This window comes from Choloepus didactylus, chromosome 3 (assembly GCF_015220235.1).
Source record: "Choloepus didactylus isolate mChoDid1 chromosome 3, mChoDid1.pri, whole genome shotgun sequence".
NCBI lineage: Eukaryota > Metazoa > Chordata > Mammalia > Pilosa > Megalonychidae > Choloepus > Choloepus didactylus.
Genome location: NC_051309.1, coordinates 71,118,449 through 71,134,712, shown reverse-complemented (window position 1 = coordinate 71,134,712; position 16,264 = coordinate 71,118,449). Strand labels below are relative to the sequence as shown.

The 16,264-nt window shown below is 38.6% G+C and overlaps 1 protein-coding gene and 1 pseudogene across 2 annotated transcripts in view; one reads left to right on the top strand and one right to left on the bottom strand.

The window, feature by feature from the left end:
- CENPC (centromere protein C) overlaps window positions 1–16,264 on the top strand; it is a 130,180-nt gene that overhangs the window by 16,493 nt on the left and 97,423 nt on the right. For both annotated transcript variants that reach the window (XM_037829897.1, XM_037829896.1), the window contains exon 2: window positions 9,563–9,609. In XM_037829897.1, coding sequence (XP_037685825.1) covers window positions 9,563–9,609 — 47 coding nt within the window. The remainder of the gene's footprint in view (window positions 1–9,562; window positions 9,610–16,264) is intronic.
- LOC119529046 lies at window positions 1,134–4,858 on the bottom strand (annotated as a pseudogene).

The following is a 16,264-nucleotide window of genomic DNA, read 5'->3' as shown; positions in this document are numbered from 1 at the left end:
ACTTCTGTCTCTCTTAACTCCTCTCTCTCAGCTCCTGTGTGTCCTTGCTTCTTTCTCCCAGGTGTTTTTCCTTAATATCTGGTGTCCTCTCTTAGCTTCTCTGGGGCAAACTCTGGGCTTCATCTCTTAGCTTAGCATCCCCAAATGTCTTTCTGTCTGCATCTCCAAGTGTCTAGGTTTGTGTGAGCTCTTAGCTTTCTTAAGGACTCCAGTAACTAATCAAGACCCACCCTGAATGAGTGGGGTCACACCTTCATGGAAATAATGTAATCAGAAGATCCTACCCACAGTTGAATGGGTCACATCTCCATGGAAACAATCTAATCAAAAGATCTCACCCATAATAAGCCTACACCCACAAGATTGGATTAAAAGAACATGGCTTTTGTTGGGGACATAATAGATTCAAACCAGCACAAGATGTCTTGTTCACCATCTGCTTTTTAGTGTGCCTAAATAGCTCTTGGCTCAATAGTTGGTGCCTAATATTTATTGAATAAATGAACTCTTAGCCTTAAAATTTTTGTTTTCAAAAGAGAAACAGGTTAATTTACAGGTTAATTAATTTTCAGAAACATTTCATTGTGCAAATTTGATGAATCTTTCAACTTGTGTGAAATTAGGAGAGCTGCAACCTTAAATTAGGCTTTGGAATGTAGATAACTAAGATACTCAAGAGTAGGGTTTTCAGTGTTTCAAAATGCTGAGTTTTGGACAGAGGCCTAAGTGCTTAGGGTTTAGTTTCCATTAGTGACTTGTGACAAACACCACTAGTTTACCATCTATAAAATAGATTGCATCTTTTACTCCTGGGTACTTAATGATAATAATAGGCTATGTGAAACAGTCTGTCCTTCCTTAAAGATGTTTTTATCTCATAAGATTTTTTTTTTCATGATAAATGCCTATTTATTGTATTCAATACAAGTTTGAAATGTTAAGTAGATATTACAGAGTCTCAGAAATTACACTTTAGATTCCCAAAATCCCCTGTTTGGTGCTTTGACAGTTAAAATAATGCTTTAGGAGTTGTTGGGTATTCTTTTTTTAAAATTCATAAAAAGGCAACATTTGGGGGATACAAAATAAGTAAAATCCAAAACTTAGAGGTTTATTCAAAATTTTTTGAATTCCTAAGTTGTCTGTAAAGAGTTTGTTTTTAAATGTTCATAGCTTAAAGGAATGTGAATGTCACAATTTCTATGAATTTCTGTTGAAGTCCACCAGTGCCACACAGTAGTTTTGTGTTTCCATAATCCAGTCCTAACATTGCCAGTGCTATCTGTACCAAGCAAAAGTTCATCCTGCCCACTGCTTTTAATTGTTTCATTATGAATGGCCAAGTTGAGTCTACAAGACTTCTGCTGATCTTCAAGTTCCACTGTATTCGGCTTCCATAATGCATCCTTTACTACTAGTTTAAAGAGGCCCTTCAAAGTTTCTGCTACTTTTGGGAAATGTGCTATAAGCTTCACTGCTATCTTGTTGGGGTGGGTTGTACTGCCTCTCTTTATGGGCTAAATAAGCTCTTTGATGCCTCAAATGTCCTTTGTTATTGCCAGGCTGGCTTTTAGATAAGCCATTCTGCATACTTTCTTCCACACTTGTTGGGACATCATAGCCATATTCTCTTAGGATTTTGAGTCTGCTTGCCTGGTGTACCTTCTGTTTTTATGATGGCGAGTTGGGTGTACATTTGTTCGAAATTGAACTTCTAAAGGTGCTGCATGCATTTTAATATCATTGTCTATTGAATGTTCTGTCAGACTATTATCAAGCTGAGGCATGGAGATCACAGGTGGAGAATTGATAAGGCACTGAATTGCAGCAGCCTGCAAATGTGTTAATTTGCAGCCTTGGGAGGAATTTCTAATGCTTGATGCACTTCTGTTTGTATATGAAGATTCTGCACTGCTTTTGGTGCACTGGAGATGGGGGGTTGGATGTTGGGTTGCACTGAATATGAGCTCCATCCTGGGCAGCAAGTCAAGATCCAAGCAAGTCTAACATCCACCCTATTAACCCAGTGGTGAACCATGATGAATGCACATGTAGCTCCAAAAAAGAAGCTAAAAACCAGTCCAGAGGGTAATACAAAGAAACAAGCAAGGCCCCAAACATCCACAAAGCGATGTATAAGAGCAAAGTGAGGCTGACATCCAAGAGTTGAAAATGAAAAGTGTGTTCATTTTCCAGTGCTAATGTAGAAATCAGTGGCAAAGACATTGAATCCTGATGATTTATTTTGCCATTTTCATTGACTGCCAGTCTTTGTTGTTCCTCACTGGGCTTTTTAAGTGCGTACTTGCATTCAAGTTGTTGTTTCAACTGAATAAATATACTTAGAAAGTACATGCAGTTTACAAAAGTAATGAAGCTAGTGGGCCCATTAAAGCCTCCCAAGAAGGGGTTCCTATGCCATCCAGCAATATGTTGCATTTGGCTGGCTGCTGTAATTCTTGATGTTTGCTGCTGCTGTTATGCCATAAAGTATGATGGGGATGCCGTCACCAATCAGTAAACTCTGAGCATTGGTCTGAGTGAAGGTGGAGGTTCATCAGGATCCTGGCACCTTTTAGCTTTTTTAGTGACTTGTTTATAGATATTTTGAGCTGTCACTCCCACCCATAGTACTGTAGTAAGGGTGGAATAATGAGGAATTATCCTAACTGCTTGGCAGATTCTTGAATTTCGTGTTTGAGTTGTGCCTTTCAGAAAAACCACACACAGGTCAGGAAAAATGAAAGCACAAGTTCAAGCATGTGCCAATTCTTAAGACTGATTCTAATCAAACTGTGATGGTATATGTAACTGACTATGACCACCAAGAGACACAGGAGAAGAATTACAGCAGTAGGATAAACAACAGGATGTAAGAGAATGAATACCTGGGTATATCATTCAGATCTCATCAAATCCATTAAAACTGCATAATTACTAAGGGAGAAGCACTGAATTGTAGTGTTATTTTTATTTGAGTAGAATATATAGCCCCCATCTGACTTCCAGCCACCTTGTCCTTTCACAAATCAAAATCCCATTGGGCTTTGATGGCATCTGCACCATGTGCAATTTGACACACTGTCACATTAACAGGAATGAGGTAGGTATCTACATTCATACCATCCATTTTGGTGAGAATCATGGGGTAATTACTGTGTATCATATTCCATCTTCAGCCAAATTTGTTGAATTTCTAGTTGCTGGAGAAAGCTTCCCATTGCAGAATGCGATGAGTTGAAGCTTGGTATAGAGAGTCATCAGTTGGTCTGACTTTTTTTTTTGCTTTGGTGAGAAAAGGGAAGGAGGAAGCTGAATAGAAGCCTCCACAATGGTATTCTTTAGTGCCAGACTTGAAAATGTATTTGAAACATTGCACTTAGAGCTCAGCAGCTTATCTAGGTTTCCATCTGGATCCTGCCTCCAATAATCAGAAAGTCCAGAACTATCAGAGGCTGTCACTTTCTGGAATATGGTACTGGTCATCCCAGTGAAACCAGTACCCTTGATGGCATAAGGTTCCAGGGCAGTATTGGGTGAATATGTTGAATAAACATGAGCTCCAGTTGCTAGTCAGTATGTAGTGATTTGCTGTAGATGCTGAATGATTCTACTGCAGGCTTTAGGTTCCTTCTCTACCAGCCACAGGACATGCTCATCAGCCAACATGAGGTTACTTGCAATGTCAACCATTATATCACCTAACTCTTTTGATTTTTCCTCTTTGGTAAATCTTCCAAACTTTTCTATCATTTCAGACCAAACATGGCATCTCTTTTGTCAGAAAAGTTGATGTTTCTACCATGTAAGTCAATAATTGCTGAGCTGTTGCCTCAGCATTTGTAAGACTTAAGGCATCTGATTAAACAAAACAGAACTTCAGTGACATTATTTGCTTACTGGCACTGAGAATAATCATCATCAGAAGCCAGCTCTATCACATCTGCACCAAGCCTTCCACTCATCCTGGGGGTTTCTGGGATATATCCTACTGCCATGATTGTTCCGAGTACACTGCTGATGTGCAGTAATGCCTGCCAATGTTCTGGGCCACCTGAAATCCCCTTTTTGTTGACCACCCTTTCCGGAGGGCAGTACTGGGTAGAACTTTCTAATACCACAGTATCGACAGTCCTCGTATTGTTCCTGTGTGTGGTCTGGACATGACACCCGAATTCCCACTAGAACCAGCCTGCATATTAGAAATGATTAGGGCACTTGCAATCAATGAGCAGTTGTGAATCATGTTCTTTTCAACAAAGATACCTTGCGATTCATCGGTTTCAACTATTTGTGCATTGTGATACGATAACACTTGCATGTCCTGATCAATATATGAAACCATGCTTTGGAAAGGAAGACTATTGCCTTCAAATACAACTTGAGGATGGGATGCAGTCATGTGGAAAGATGGTAATTCAAGGGGAGGATCACAGGTTACATTTCCTGCTTCAAGTGTGCCTGCAGTGACTTAGGGTAAGCACACTTGGTGTCCGGCACGGTGATGTTCCCCTCCTTTGCCCAGGGTAACATCCACAATGTTAGTCACACACAGGATACTCAGTCTGAAATTCTGAAGACCGTAATGAGCCAAGATAGTCAGAAATTCCTTGAGATGAAGAAAACAAATTCTTTGAAAGATTTAGTCTACCAAGATTGTTAAACATTCTAAATATGTCTGCATTGAGACATCCTGTTTGGTTGTCATGTCCAATCTTTTTAGCCATGACAGTCCTCAAAAGGCACCTGGATCTATACTACTATTCAGATTGTTTTGGAGGTCCAATCTTTTTAGGAGACTTAACCCAGAAAATGAGCCATTCTTCAATTCCGATATTTTAATATCACTCAGAATCATGGTGACTGCGGTTCACGAGCTCTAGACACCACCTTGCTTTCGGCAGCACTCATCGCCCTGCTGGCCCCAAGAAGTCACCCTTCGTGCTTGCAGCTGGGGGTCAGTGCCGTGAGCAGCACGAGCTGCAGTAGCAGCTGCAGCGCTGGCAGCAAGTGCCCCTGCTGGCTCTCAGGTAGCTCCTTGCTGTGGGCTGGCTGGGGCCTGAGGGTCACCAGGGCAGGCCGGGTGGTGCCCGGAGCCTCGGCACCGCCTTAGTCCTTCCTGCGCGGCAGCCGCGCTTGGCCTGCTAGGAGTCGGGGGTTACGTCCGCGTGGATTCCAGGGTTGCCCTACAGCTCAACGGTAGCGCCTCCTTCTCTAGCTCATTAATTTTTTTTTAAATCTTATTTTATTTGGCATATTTTTTGGTCTTTTATGTGGCAAACAATGCAAAAGGCAAGGTTCTGTGAAGAGTATGAATTGGCTTAAGACAAAGCCCTTTCTCTGAAATCTTAAATATGAGTTTCTTAAAACTGAATAGAGATCTTGGTTTTCCTGTTCCTTTTCCTTTCCTGAACAGTTCAATCCAGAAGCCATTAGATGGGCCAAACAAGGTAGGCGTCCCTCCCTGTGAGTAGGGAACCACAGCAGCCCAGAGCAGTATGTAGGAGCCCTTGTATGGGGATGGGAGGGTGGCCCACTCACTGTGTTAGAGCATGAGGGGGTGAAGGTGAACAAGATGTCCACTTTGGGTGAGAGACATCTTTATGGAGTATAAAAGCTTGAGTATGGAAAGAAGACTTCCACATAGGAGAGTGCCTGTTGAGGTGAGGGTTTTCATGGAGAGGCAGCCTCGTGTGGGGTGAGGAGGATGACCATACAAGAGGGGCAGTGATGGCTCAGCATGGGGAGTTGCACCTTGAATGGTGAAAGAAGGGCATTGGCAGAGAGGGCTGGCCTCAGGATGGTCAAAGCCTGATCTGGGTGGGGAAAGAGTTCATGTGGGAGGGGCAGTAGGGGATGGGAGGTTTGAGTGATAGCACTGTCTACCAGGTGGTGTCAGTCCAAGCAGTGTGAAGAAGGTGTCAATGTGGGGAACAATACAGTAAGAGTTGTTAGATCCAGAGTGGAGTGAAGAGATTGGTTATATATAGCAAGAGTGGAGTGAAGAGATTGGTTATATATAGTCACTTTTCACACCCTTGGAGAAGGGAGTTACAAGTGTGGAAAATAAGAAAATAGAATGAACCCTGTGGTTTTGGGTTGGAATTGTGTGTATCCCTATGAACTCATGGCTTTCAATATTTATGGAAATACAGATTTAAATATTGGGTGTATATGTCAACACATACATATTACCTACTTTTGTGCCCTGAGAAGACCAAGAAGCAGATGGCAGCATCCCCAAAGCAATAAGCATACCTATTATATTATCCAGTCCCTGGTTTCTAAATACCATTTGTTCCAGTTTGCTAATGCTACCGTTATGCAAAATACTAGATGATTGACTCTTATAAAGGAGGTTCATTTGGCTGCAAATTTACAGTCTGAAGGCCATGAAAATGTCTAAATTAAGGTATCAACTCACGTATACCTTCACTGAAGGAAGGCCGATGGCGTTGGAAAACCTCTGTTAGCTGGGAAGGCGTGTGGCTGGCATCTGTGATCCCAGGCTGTGTGCCAGCTCCTCTCTCAGTTTCTGTGCATTCTTCAAAATGTTGCTCCTGGGGTGTTTTGTCCTCTCTTAGCTTCTCAGAAGCAAACTCTGGGCTAACATCTCCAAAGTGTCAGCAAAAGTCTGCTTTTAATGGCTGTCTCCAAAATGTCTCTCTCAGCTGCTTTCCAAAATGTCACTCTCAGCTGCTCTGAGCTCCTTCTATATGTGAACTCTTTTATAGGACACCCGTGATTTAATTAAGACCTACCCTGAATGGGTGGGCTAACACTTCTGTGGAAATTGTCTAATCAAAGATCTCACCCACAGGTGATTGAGCCACATCTCCATGGAAACACTTAATCAGTAGGTTCCAACCTAACCAACACTAATATGCCTGCCCCCACAAGATTGCATTAAAGAACATAGCTTTTTCAGGGGGACATAATATAACCAAATTGGCACACCATTATTCACTAAAAGGAACCAGGTGTCCCTGGAAAAATGGCAGGTTTCAGGGCTGGTGTAGAGACATTATATGATGAGTCCAGAACAAATACTGTGCTTTTGTTCATCAAATTATTTCACATGTACTTCCTTTATATTCCACTGGGCCAAGTAAAAGTAAGGGTTATCATCCAATATTCAACTAGAAAATTTAATGTTGTAAATTTCACAATTAAAAGATAGGACCCAAAGAATACCAAGTATGTCCCCTCACTCCTGTTATCGCCATTGTCTGTGTGCTTTATTTTTCCTGTTGTTCCCAATAATTGGGACCGCCTCATTTTTTGTTGAGGTTATCTGTTTTCTCTTTCTGGAAGTATTCTAGAACCTTTTTGTTCTCAATTTTTCTGAAATGTCACTATTGTGCTCCTAGGTATGGATATTTTTCAACTCATAGATGCTGACTATTCGTTACTTGCAGATTTGGGAAATTCTATTGTATGTTTTCTTAAGGAATATCTTTTTCCTTTTTCTTCTGTCTTGGATAATGGTTAGTCAAAAGTTGGACCTCTTAATTTTTTTTTTTTTGTATCTTTGTCTTGTTCTTTCTTTCCCATTTTCCATCTGATCTCTTTGTCTTTTCTATTTTTGGAAAAATATCCTCAGTTTCTTCTTGATTTTTAGACTTTTTTTTTAAAATTTTTCAGAGTTTTTCTTTTTCTCTGTTTAGTATTTATTGTTTACCACTTTTATGAGTTCAGTATTATCTCCTGTATCTTAAATTTTTCTGGAAAATACCAATTAGAATTTTTTGATGCTGTTCTGTTTTCCTTAAACTTTTTATTTTGAAATAATTTCAAACTTACAGGACAGTTACAAAAACAATACGAAAACTTATACAGAGAACTCCAGCATACCTCCCCAGATACCCAGATCCACCAATTTTACCACTGTGCCACATTTGTTGTATTATTATATCTGTCCATCTGTCAATCCACTTATTTATTGTTCTATCTATCTAGTTTTCTATCAGTTTTCCAAGCATTTGAGAGTAAATTTTATATGTCATTCTCCTTAAACACGTAACACTTCCATGTACATTTTCTAAGAACAAGGATATTCACTTATGTAACCCCTGTTAGCAAGTCCAAAAACTTTTCATTGACACAAAGCTTTCAGTTATATTTTGGTTTCTTCATATGTCCCAATAATATCCTTTTGGTTATTTTCTCCTCCATTACTAGATTCAGTCCAGGATCATGTATTGTATTTAATTGTCATTATCTCTTTAGTTGCTTTTTCTCTTTTTTCTAAAATTGTAGAACCATTTATACAACATAAATTTTCCCATCAGCTGTTTCCGAGCATACCATTCAGTGGGATTAGTCACAGCTGTTTCCGAGCATACCATTCAGTGGGATTAGTCACATTCCTAATATTTTGCTACCCTCATCACCATCTATTACCAGAATTTTCCCATCAACCCATACAGAAACCTTATACCTTTTTCCTTCGTAACCTGTACTCTACTTCCTGTCTTGATGTGTTTGCATATTCCGTATGTTTCTTATATGTGGAATCATACAATATCTGTTCCTTCATGTCTAACTTATTTCACCCAACATGTCTTCAAGTTTAATCCATGTTATGGCATGTAATATGACTTAAGTCCTTTTTAGGCTGAGTAATATTTCATTGTAAGTATATAACACATTTTGTTTATCCATGCATCTCCGATGGACATTTGGCTTGCTTCCACCTTTTGGCTATTAGTGAATAATGCTGCTATGAATATTGGTATACAGTTGTTTTTGAAGTTCTCTTCTTTTACATCCTTGATATTAGTTTCTATTTGGTCCATTCTCTCTCTCTCTCTCTCTCTAAATTATATCTTGATTTTCCTCTTTTGTTTTAGAGACTTTTAAATGTTTGGTGATCTATACATATTGGTCCTAAATCTGAATCAATAGACTGTTGATGAGGGTAGGGGTGGGGGTGTGGTCTGCTGTTCTGTTTGTAGGTTTTCCTCTAATTGCCCTGATTTTACTTTCATGTCTCACTCTTTGCCTCCTTCAGATCTCAGGTTTCCTATTTCTGTATCATTATGGCTTTCTTCTAGACAGATCAGCTTTCTTTCTCATTAAGGACAGAGATTATCATGACTCATCTGTTTTCTGTATTTCATAAATTTGTTAATTTGTCCATATATGGTTCCCTTTTCCACTCTTGTTGATGTTGTTTTATGCTGTTTTTTTTGTTTGTTTGTTTTGTTTTGTTTTGTTTTCCTTTACTAGTATTTTAGTGGGATCTGTAGGGAAAGGAGGTAAACAGATACGGTTAGTTAACCAAATTGAATTACTGGAAGATTCAGATAGTTAGGATTTTGATGGTGAAAAAGGTATGGGTAGAGGTGCTGGAAGAGGTTGAAGAAAATGGACTAAATTCCAAGGGGAGGAAATAGTACAAGCAAAGCTATAGAAACATTATATATATATGAGGCAAGTTATTCTTTCTCTTGATCCAGAATTCCTCTTTATAATAGACAATTAAAGAATACTTGTTGAATGAATAAATGAACTGAAATTTTTTGGCATGGCACAAATTGATGATTTACTTTTCTTTCAGGATCATCTGAAAAATGTCTACAGAAGAAGATTTTGCCGACCCTCCAGGTGATTTATATACTTAAGCTTTTAAAATTGATCTTTATTCCCATCTTCATAAATTAAATTTATAAATGCAAAAAGGAAAAACTGCCACTCCTTACTAAAAGAATGTTTTCTATGCCCACTGATTATGTGTAGTCATCTTAGTTATTTATAGGAACAGAAATAATGTAAACAATGTAATGACTTAGTGATAGTGGCAATGAGAAAAGAAATTCACGTGATAAAATGGTAGACCAGGAAGAGGCAGTCTGAAGTTCTGACTAAATGAGAGCTACTGTGGAGTGGTTTGAATGATGATATTAAAAAGATGCAGCCTATTCAGTGGGACAAAGAAAAATAATGCATGTGATCATGTAATTATCTGGTGGATGCTTGTTTGGGTTGCTTTGGGCCATTCTTTTTGTTGTAAAATCTTTAAAATTTAATTTTCTGGTTATGTATTGAATAGTATTAGGATGAACAGCATGTTTTTTATTTTTATTTTTTGTTTTTATTTTTTTATTTTTTAAAATTTTATCAAAAAATTAAAACAACATTTAAACAAAATAAAACAAAGGAATACAAAAAACAAATAACATAAAATACATTGCTTCCAACATGTTCCTACCATGTCCCAAGAAAATTAACAAGCCATAACAAAACAAAGGAATAAGAAAAACAAATAACCTAAAATAACTACATTGTTTCCAACATGTTCCTACCATACTCCCAAAAATTAACAAACCATAGCCATTCCTGAGCATTCCCATAACATTAAGATTACCCTCCATAATTTATCTCTTCTTATTAGATTGTTGTTCCCCATTCACTAGTTGTTTATCTCCAAGTCCCCTACATTCTACCGTATAAAACATTTATTTTATATTTTTCATAGAGTTCACATTAGTGGTAACATACAATATCTTTTTGTGTCTGGCTTATTTCTCTCAGCATTGTATCTTCAAGTTTTATCCATATTGTCATATGTTTCACAACCTCATTCCTTCTTACTGTTGTGTAATATTCCATTGTGTGTATATATCATATTTTATTTTTTATTTTTTTCTTTTTTAAATGTAATTTTATTGAAATATATCACCATACAATCATTCAAAATGTACAGTTGTTCACAGTTTAATCATATAGTTGTGCATTCAACACAATTTTTGAACATTTCCATTACTCCAAAAAATAAAAATGGAAGTAAGAGTAAAAATAGAAGGAAAAGAGAACACTCAAAGCTTCATACATGGACGTTGGTTCCCCATAGCCAGCGGCTCCCCATCTGTGGCCAACCAGGGGGCACCCCTCTCTTGTGTTCCTGTACCCTCATGGAGGAAACCTGCTCACTGCCCACCAGGGACAGATACATGGCTTGGTGTGAACTAGATGTCCTAAAACATGCCCCTTAGAGTCAGATGATCTCCAGCGAAGGTTTACAGCTGCTTGGCCAATAGGGAAGGAGGGTACCACTGTCCCCACTCCTATTAGGGGTTGCACTTTATCCTGCCAGGTGGACACACCTGGTCCTGAGCACAAGATGGATTTGTGGGTTCCAGGAAAAGGCGGCAGGTTGCGCTGGGACTGCCCCCTACCATGGTATCTGTGTTTTATTTTACAATAAAAAAGTTAAAAAGTAAAAAAAAAAAAAAAAAAAAAAAGAGAACACTCAAAACCTCCTACATACCCCTCCCTCCTCATTAAAAAAAAAAAGTTTTAGATTGAAATATATTCATATAGCATGCAATCATCCGAAGTGTAAAACAGTTGTTCAGTGTCATCATATAGCTGTGCATCCATCACCAAATCAGTTTTTGAATATTACATTACTCCAAAAAATAAAAATAAAAGTGAAAAGAACACCCAAAAGGTCGCATACCCCCCACCTCCATATTACTCATTTACTTTTTTTTTTTTTTAAGTAAAAAGGAACACCGGGTGTTTTTTTTTTGCCCCCCTTTTTCTACTCATCCATCCATACACTGGACAAAGGGGAGTGTGATCCACATGGCTTTCTCAACCACATTGTCACCCCACATGAGCTACATTTTTATACAATCGTCTTCAAGATTCAGGGGTTCTGGGTTGTAGTTTGATAGTTTCAGGTATTTACTGCTAGCTATTCCAATTAATTAGAACCTAAAAAGGGTTATCTATATTGTGTGTAAGAGTGCCCACCAGAGTGATCTCTTGGCTCCTTTTGGAATCTCTCAGCTACTGAAACTTATTTCATTTCCTTTCACATCCCCCTTTTGGTCAAGCAGATGTTTTCCATCCCAGGATGCCAGGTCCAGATTCCTCCCCAGGAGTCATATTCCATGTTGCCAGGGGTATTTTCATCCCTGGGTATCAGATCCCACGTAGGAGGGAGGACAGTGATTTCACCTGCCAAGTTGGCTTAGCTAGAGAGAGAGGGCCATATCTGAGCAACAGAGAGGCGTTTAGGAGGAGACACTTAGGCACAAGTATAAGCAGGCCTAGCCTCTCCTTTGCAGTAACAGTCTTCCTAAGGGCAAGTCCTGTGATTGAGGGCTCAGCCCATCAAACCACCAGTCCCCAGTGTCTGTGAGCACATCAGCAACCATCGAGGTGGGGAAGCCCAACACCCCTGCATTCTCCCCCTGCAGTGTCCACATTAGTGGTAGCATATAATATTTCTCTTTTTGTGCCTGGCTTATTTCGCCCAGCATTATGTCTTCAAGGTTCATCCATGTTGTCATATGTTTCACGACATTGTTCCTTCTTACTGCCACGTAGTAGTCCATCGTGTGTATATACCACATTTTATTTATCCACTCATCTGTTGAAGGACATTTGGGTTGTTTCCATCCCTTGGCAATTGTGAATAATGCTGCTGTGAACATTGGCATGCAGATATCTATTCGTGTCACTGCTTTCCCATCTTCCGGGTATATACCGAGAAGTGCAGTCACTGGATTGAAGGGTAACTCTTTATCTAGTTTTCTAAGGAACTGCCAGACTGACTTCCAGAGTGGCTGAACCATTATACAGTCCCATCAACAATGAATAAGGTTTCCAATTTCTGTACATCTTCTCCAGCATTTCTACTTTCCTGTTTGTTCAATGGCAGCCATTCTAATTGGTGTGAGATGATATCTCATTGTGGTCTTAATTTGAATATCTCTAATATCTAGTGAAGCTGATCATTTTTTCATGTGTTTCTTGGCCATTTGTATTGCCTCTTCAGAGAACTGTCTTTTCATATCTTTTGCCCATTTTATAACTGGGCTGTCTGTACTATTGTCATTATTTTGTAGGATTTCTTTATATATGCAAGATATTAGTGTTTTGTCAGATACATGGTTTCCAAAATTTTTTTCCCATTGAGTTGGCTGCCTCTTTACCTTTTTACAAATTCCTTTAAGGTACAGAAACTTCTAGGCTTGAGGAGTTCCCATTTATCTATTTTTTCTTTTGTTGCTTGTGATTTGGGTGTAAAGTCTAGGAAGTGTCCGCCTAATACAAGGTCTTGAAGATGTTTCCCTACATTATCTTCTAGAAGTTTTATGGTACTTTCTTTTATATTGAGATCTTTGATCCATTTTGAGTTAATTTTTGTGTAGGGTGTGAGGTAGGGGTCCTCTTTCATTCTTTTGGATATGGATATCCAACTCTCCCAGCCCCATTTGTTGAAAAGACCATTATGACCTAGTTCAGTGACTTTGGGGGCCTTATCAAAGATCAGTCGGCCATAGATCTGGGGGTCTGTCTCCGAATTCTCAATTCGATTCCGTTGATCTATATGTCTATCTTTGTGCCAGTACCATGCTGTTTTGACAACTGTGGCTTTATAACAAGCTTCAAAGTCAGGGAGTGTAAGTCCTCCCACTTGGTTTTTCTTTTTTAGAGTGTCTTTAGTAATTCGAGGCATCTTTCCTTTCCAAATAAATTTGATTACTAGCTTTTCCAAGTCTGCAAAGTAGGTTGTTGGAATTTTGATTGGGATTGCATTGAATTTGTAGATGAGTTTGGGTAGAATTGACATCTTAATGACATTTAGCCTTCCTATCCATGAACATGGAATATTTTTCCATCTTTTAAGGTCTCCTTCCATTTCTTTTAGTAGAGTTATGTAGTTTTCTTTTACATCTTTGGTTAAGACCATCTTTGGTAGGTCTTTTTTTTTTTTTTAATTTTAATGCAATTTTATTGAGATATATTTACATACCATACAATCATCCAAAGTGTACAATCAGTTGCCCACAGCATCATCACATAGCTGTGCATTCATCACCACAATAAGTTTTTGAACATTTTCATTACTTCAAAAAGAAATTAGAATCAAAATAAAAATAGAAGTAAAAAAGAACACCCAAAACATCTCATACTCCCATCCACCCCTATAATTTATTTACTTTTTGTCCCCATTCTACTCATCTGTCCATACACTGGATAAAGGGAGTGTGAGCCACAAGGTTTTCACAATCACACAGTTATACCGCATAAGCTATATAGTTATTCAATCGTCTTCAAGAATCAAAGCTAGGGATTGCAGGTTACAGTTTCAGGCCTTTCCTTCTTGCTGTTCTAATACACTTAAAAATAAAAAGAGTATCTATATAGTGCATAAGAATAACCTCCAGAATGACTTCTCAACAACATTTGAAGTCTCTCAGCCACTGAAACTTTATTTTGTTTCATCTCTTTTCCCCTTTCTGGTCAAGAAGGCTTTCTCAATCCCACGATGCCAGGTCCAGACTCATCCTGAGGAGTCATGTCCCACATTGCCAGGGAGATTTACACCCCTGGGAGTCATGGCTTATGAAGGGGAGAAGGCAGCAATTCCACCTCCCAAATTGGCTTAGAGAGAGAGGCCACATCTGAGCAAGAAAAGAGGCTCTCTGGGGGTGACCCTTATGCATAATTATAAGTAGGCTTAGTCTCTCCTTTGCAGAAACAAGCTTCTTAAGGGCAAGCTCCAAGATTGAGGGTTTGCCCTTCTATATTGGTAGTCCCCATTGGTTGTGAGAACATCAGGAATTCCCCAGGTGGGGAAGTTTAATATTTCCACATTTTTTCCCAGTCCCTCAAGGGGGCTTAGCAAATACATTTTTATTCTCTGTCCAAATTACTCTGAGATGTATTGGGGCTTCACTCTAACCTGAACAAACCATCCAAATCTCTCTCTGCTTTTCAGAGTCCATGTAATTATGGTGTTTGAATAAACTGACCATACAAGTTAAATTATATAGTGTGCGACAGAAAATACAGATTTCGCACCAAATGAACATCTCTTCCTTTGGTCTCACAGAAGTTGAAGTTTTAAAACACAGTCAATACTTTGGTAGGTCTTTTACATCTTTGGTTAAGTTTATTCCTAGGTACTTGATATTTTTAGTTGCTATTGAGAATGGTACCTTTTTCTTGAGTGTTTCTTCAGTTTGTTCGTTTGTAGCATATAGAAACATTACTGACTTATGTGCATTAATCTTGTATCCTGGTACTTTGCTGAATTTATTAGCTCTAGTAGCTGTATCGTCTATTTCTCGGGGTTTTCCAGATATAAGATCATATCATCTGTAAACAATGACAGTTTTACTTCTTCCTTTCCAATTTGGATGCCTTTTATTTCTTTGTCTTGCCGGATTGCCCTGGCTAGCACTTCCAGCACAATGTTGAATAACAGTGGTGACAGCGAGCATCCTTGTCTTGTTCCTGATCTTAGAGGGAAGGCTTTCAGTCTCTCACCATTGAGTACTATGCTGGCTGTGGGTTTTTCATATATGCGCTTTATCATATTGAGGAAGTTTCCTTCAATTCCTACCTTTTGAAGTGTTTTTATCAAGGAGGGATGTTGGATTTTGTCGAATGGTTTTTCAGCATCATTGAGATGATCATTTGGTTTTTCCCTTTTGATTTGTTAATGTGTTGTAATACATTGATTGATTTTCTTATGTTGAACCATCCTTGCATGCCTGGAATGAACCCCACTTGGTCATGGTGTATGATTTTTTTAATATGTCTTTGGATTCGATTTGCAAGTATTTTGTTGAGGATTTTTGCATCTGTATTAATTTGGGAGATTGGCCGGTAGTTTTCCTTTTTTGTAGCATCTTTGCCTGGTTTTGGTATTAGATTGATATTAGCTTCATAAAATGAATTAGGTAGTGTTACATTTTCTTCGATGTTTTGAAAGAGTTCAAGCAAGTTTGGTGTCAGTTCTTTTTGGAAAGTTTGGTAGAATTCCCCTGTGAAGCCATCTGGCCCTGGGCATTTATTTGTGGAAAGCTTTTTGATGACTGATTGGATCTCTTTGCTTGTGATTGGTTGGTTGAGGTCTTCTATTTCTTCTCTGGTCAGTCTAGGTTGTTCATATGTTTCTAGGAAATTGTCCATTTCCTGTACATTATCTAGTTTGTTGCCATACAGTTATTCATAGTATCCTCTTATAATTTTTTTAATTTCTTCGGAATCTGCAGTAATGTCACCTTTCTCATTCATTATTTTGTTTATCTGGGTCTTCTCTCTTTTTGATTTTGTCAGTCTAGCTAGGGGCTTGTCAATCTTGTTGATCTTCTCAAAGAACCAACTTTTGGTGTTATTCATCCTATTGTTTTTTTGTTCTCTATGTCATTTATTTCTGCTTTAGTCCTTGTTATTTCTTTTCTTCTACTTGGTTTAGGATTGGTTTGCTGTTCATTTTCTAGCTTCTTCAGTT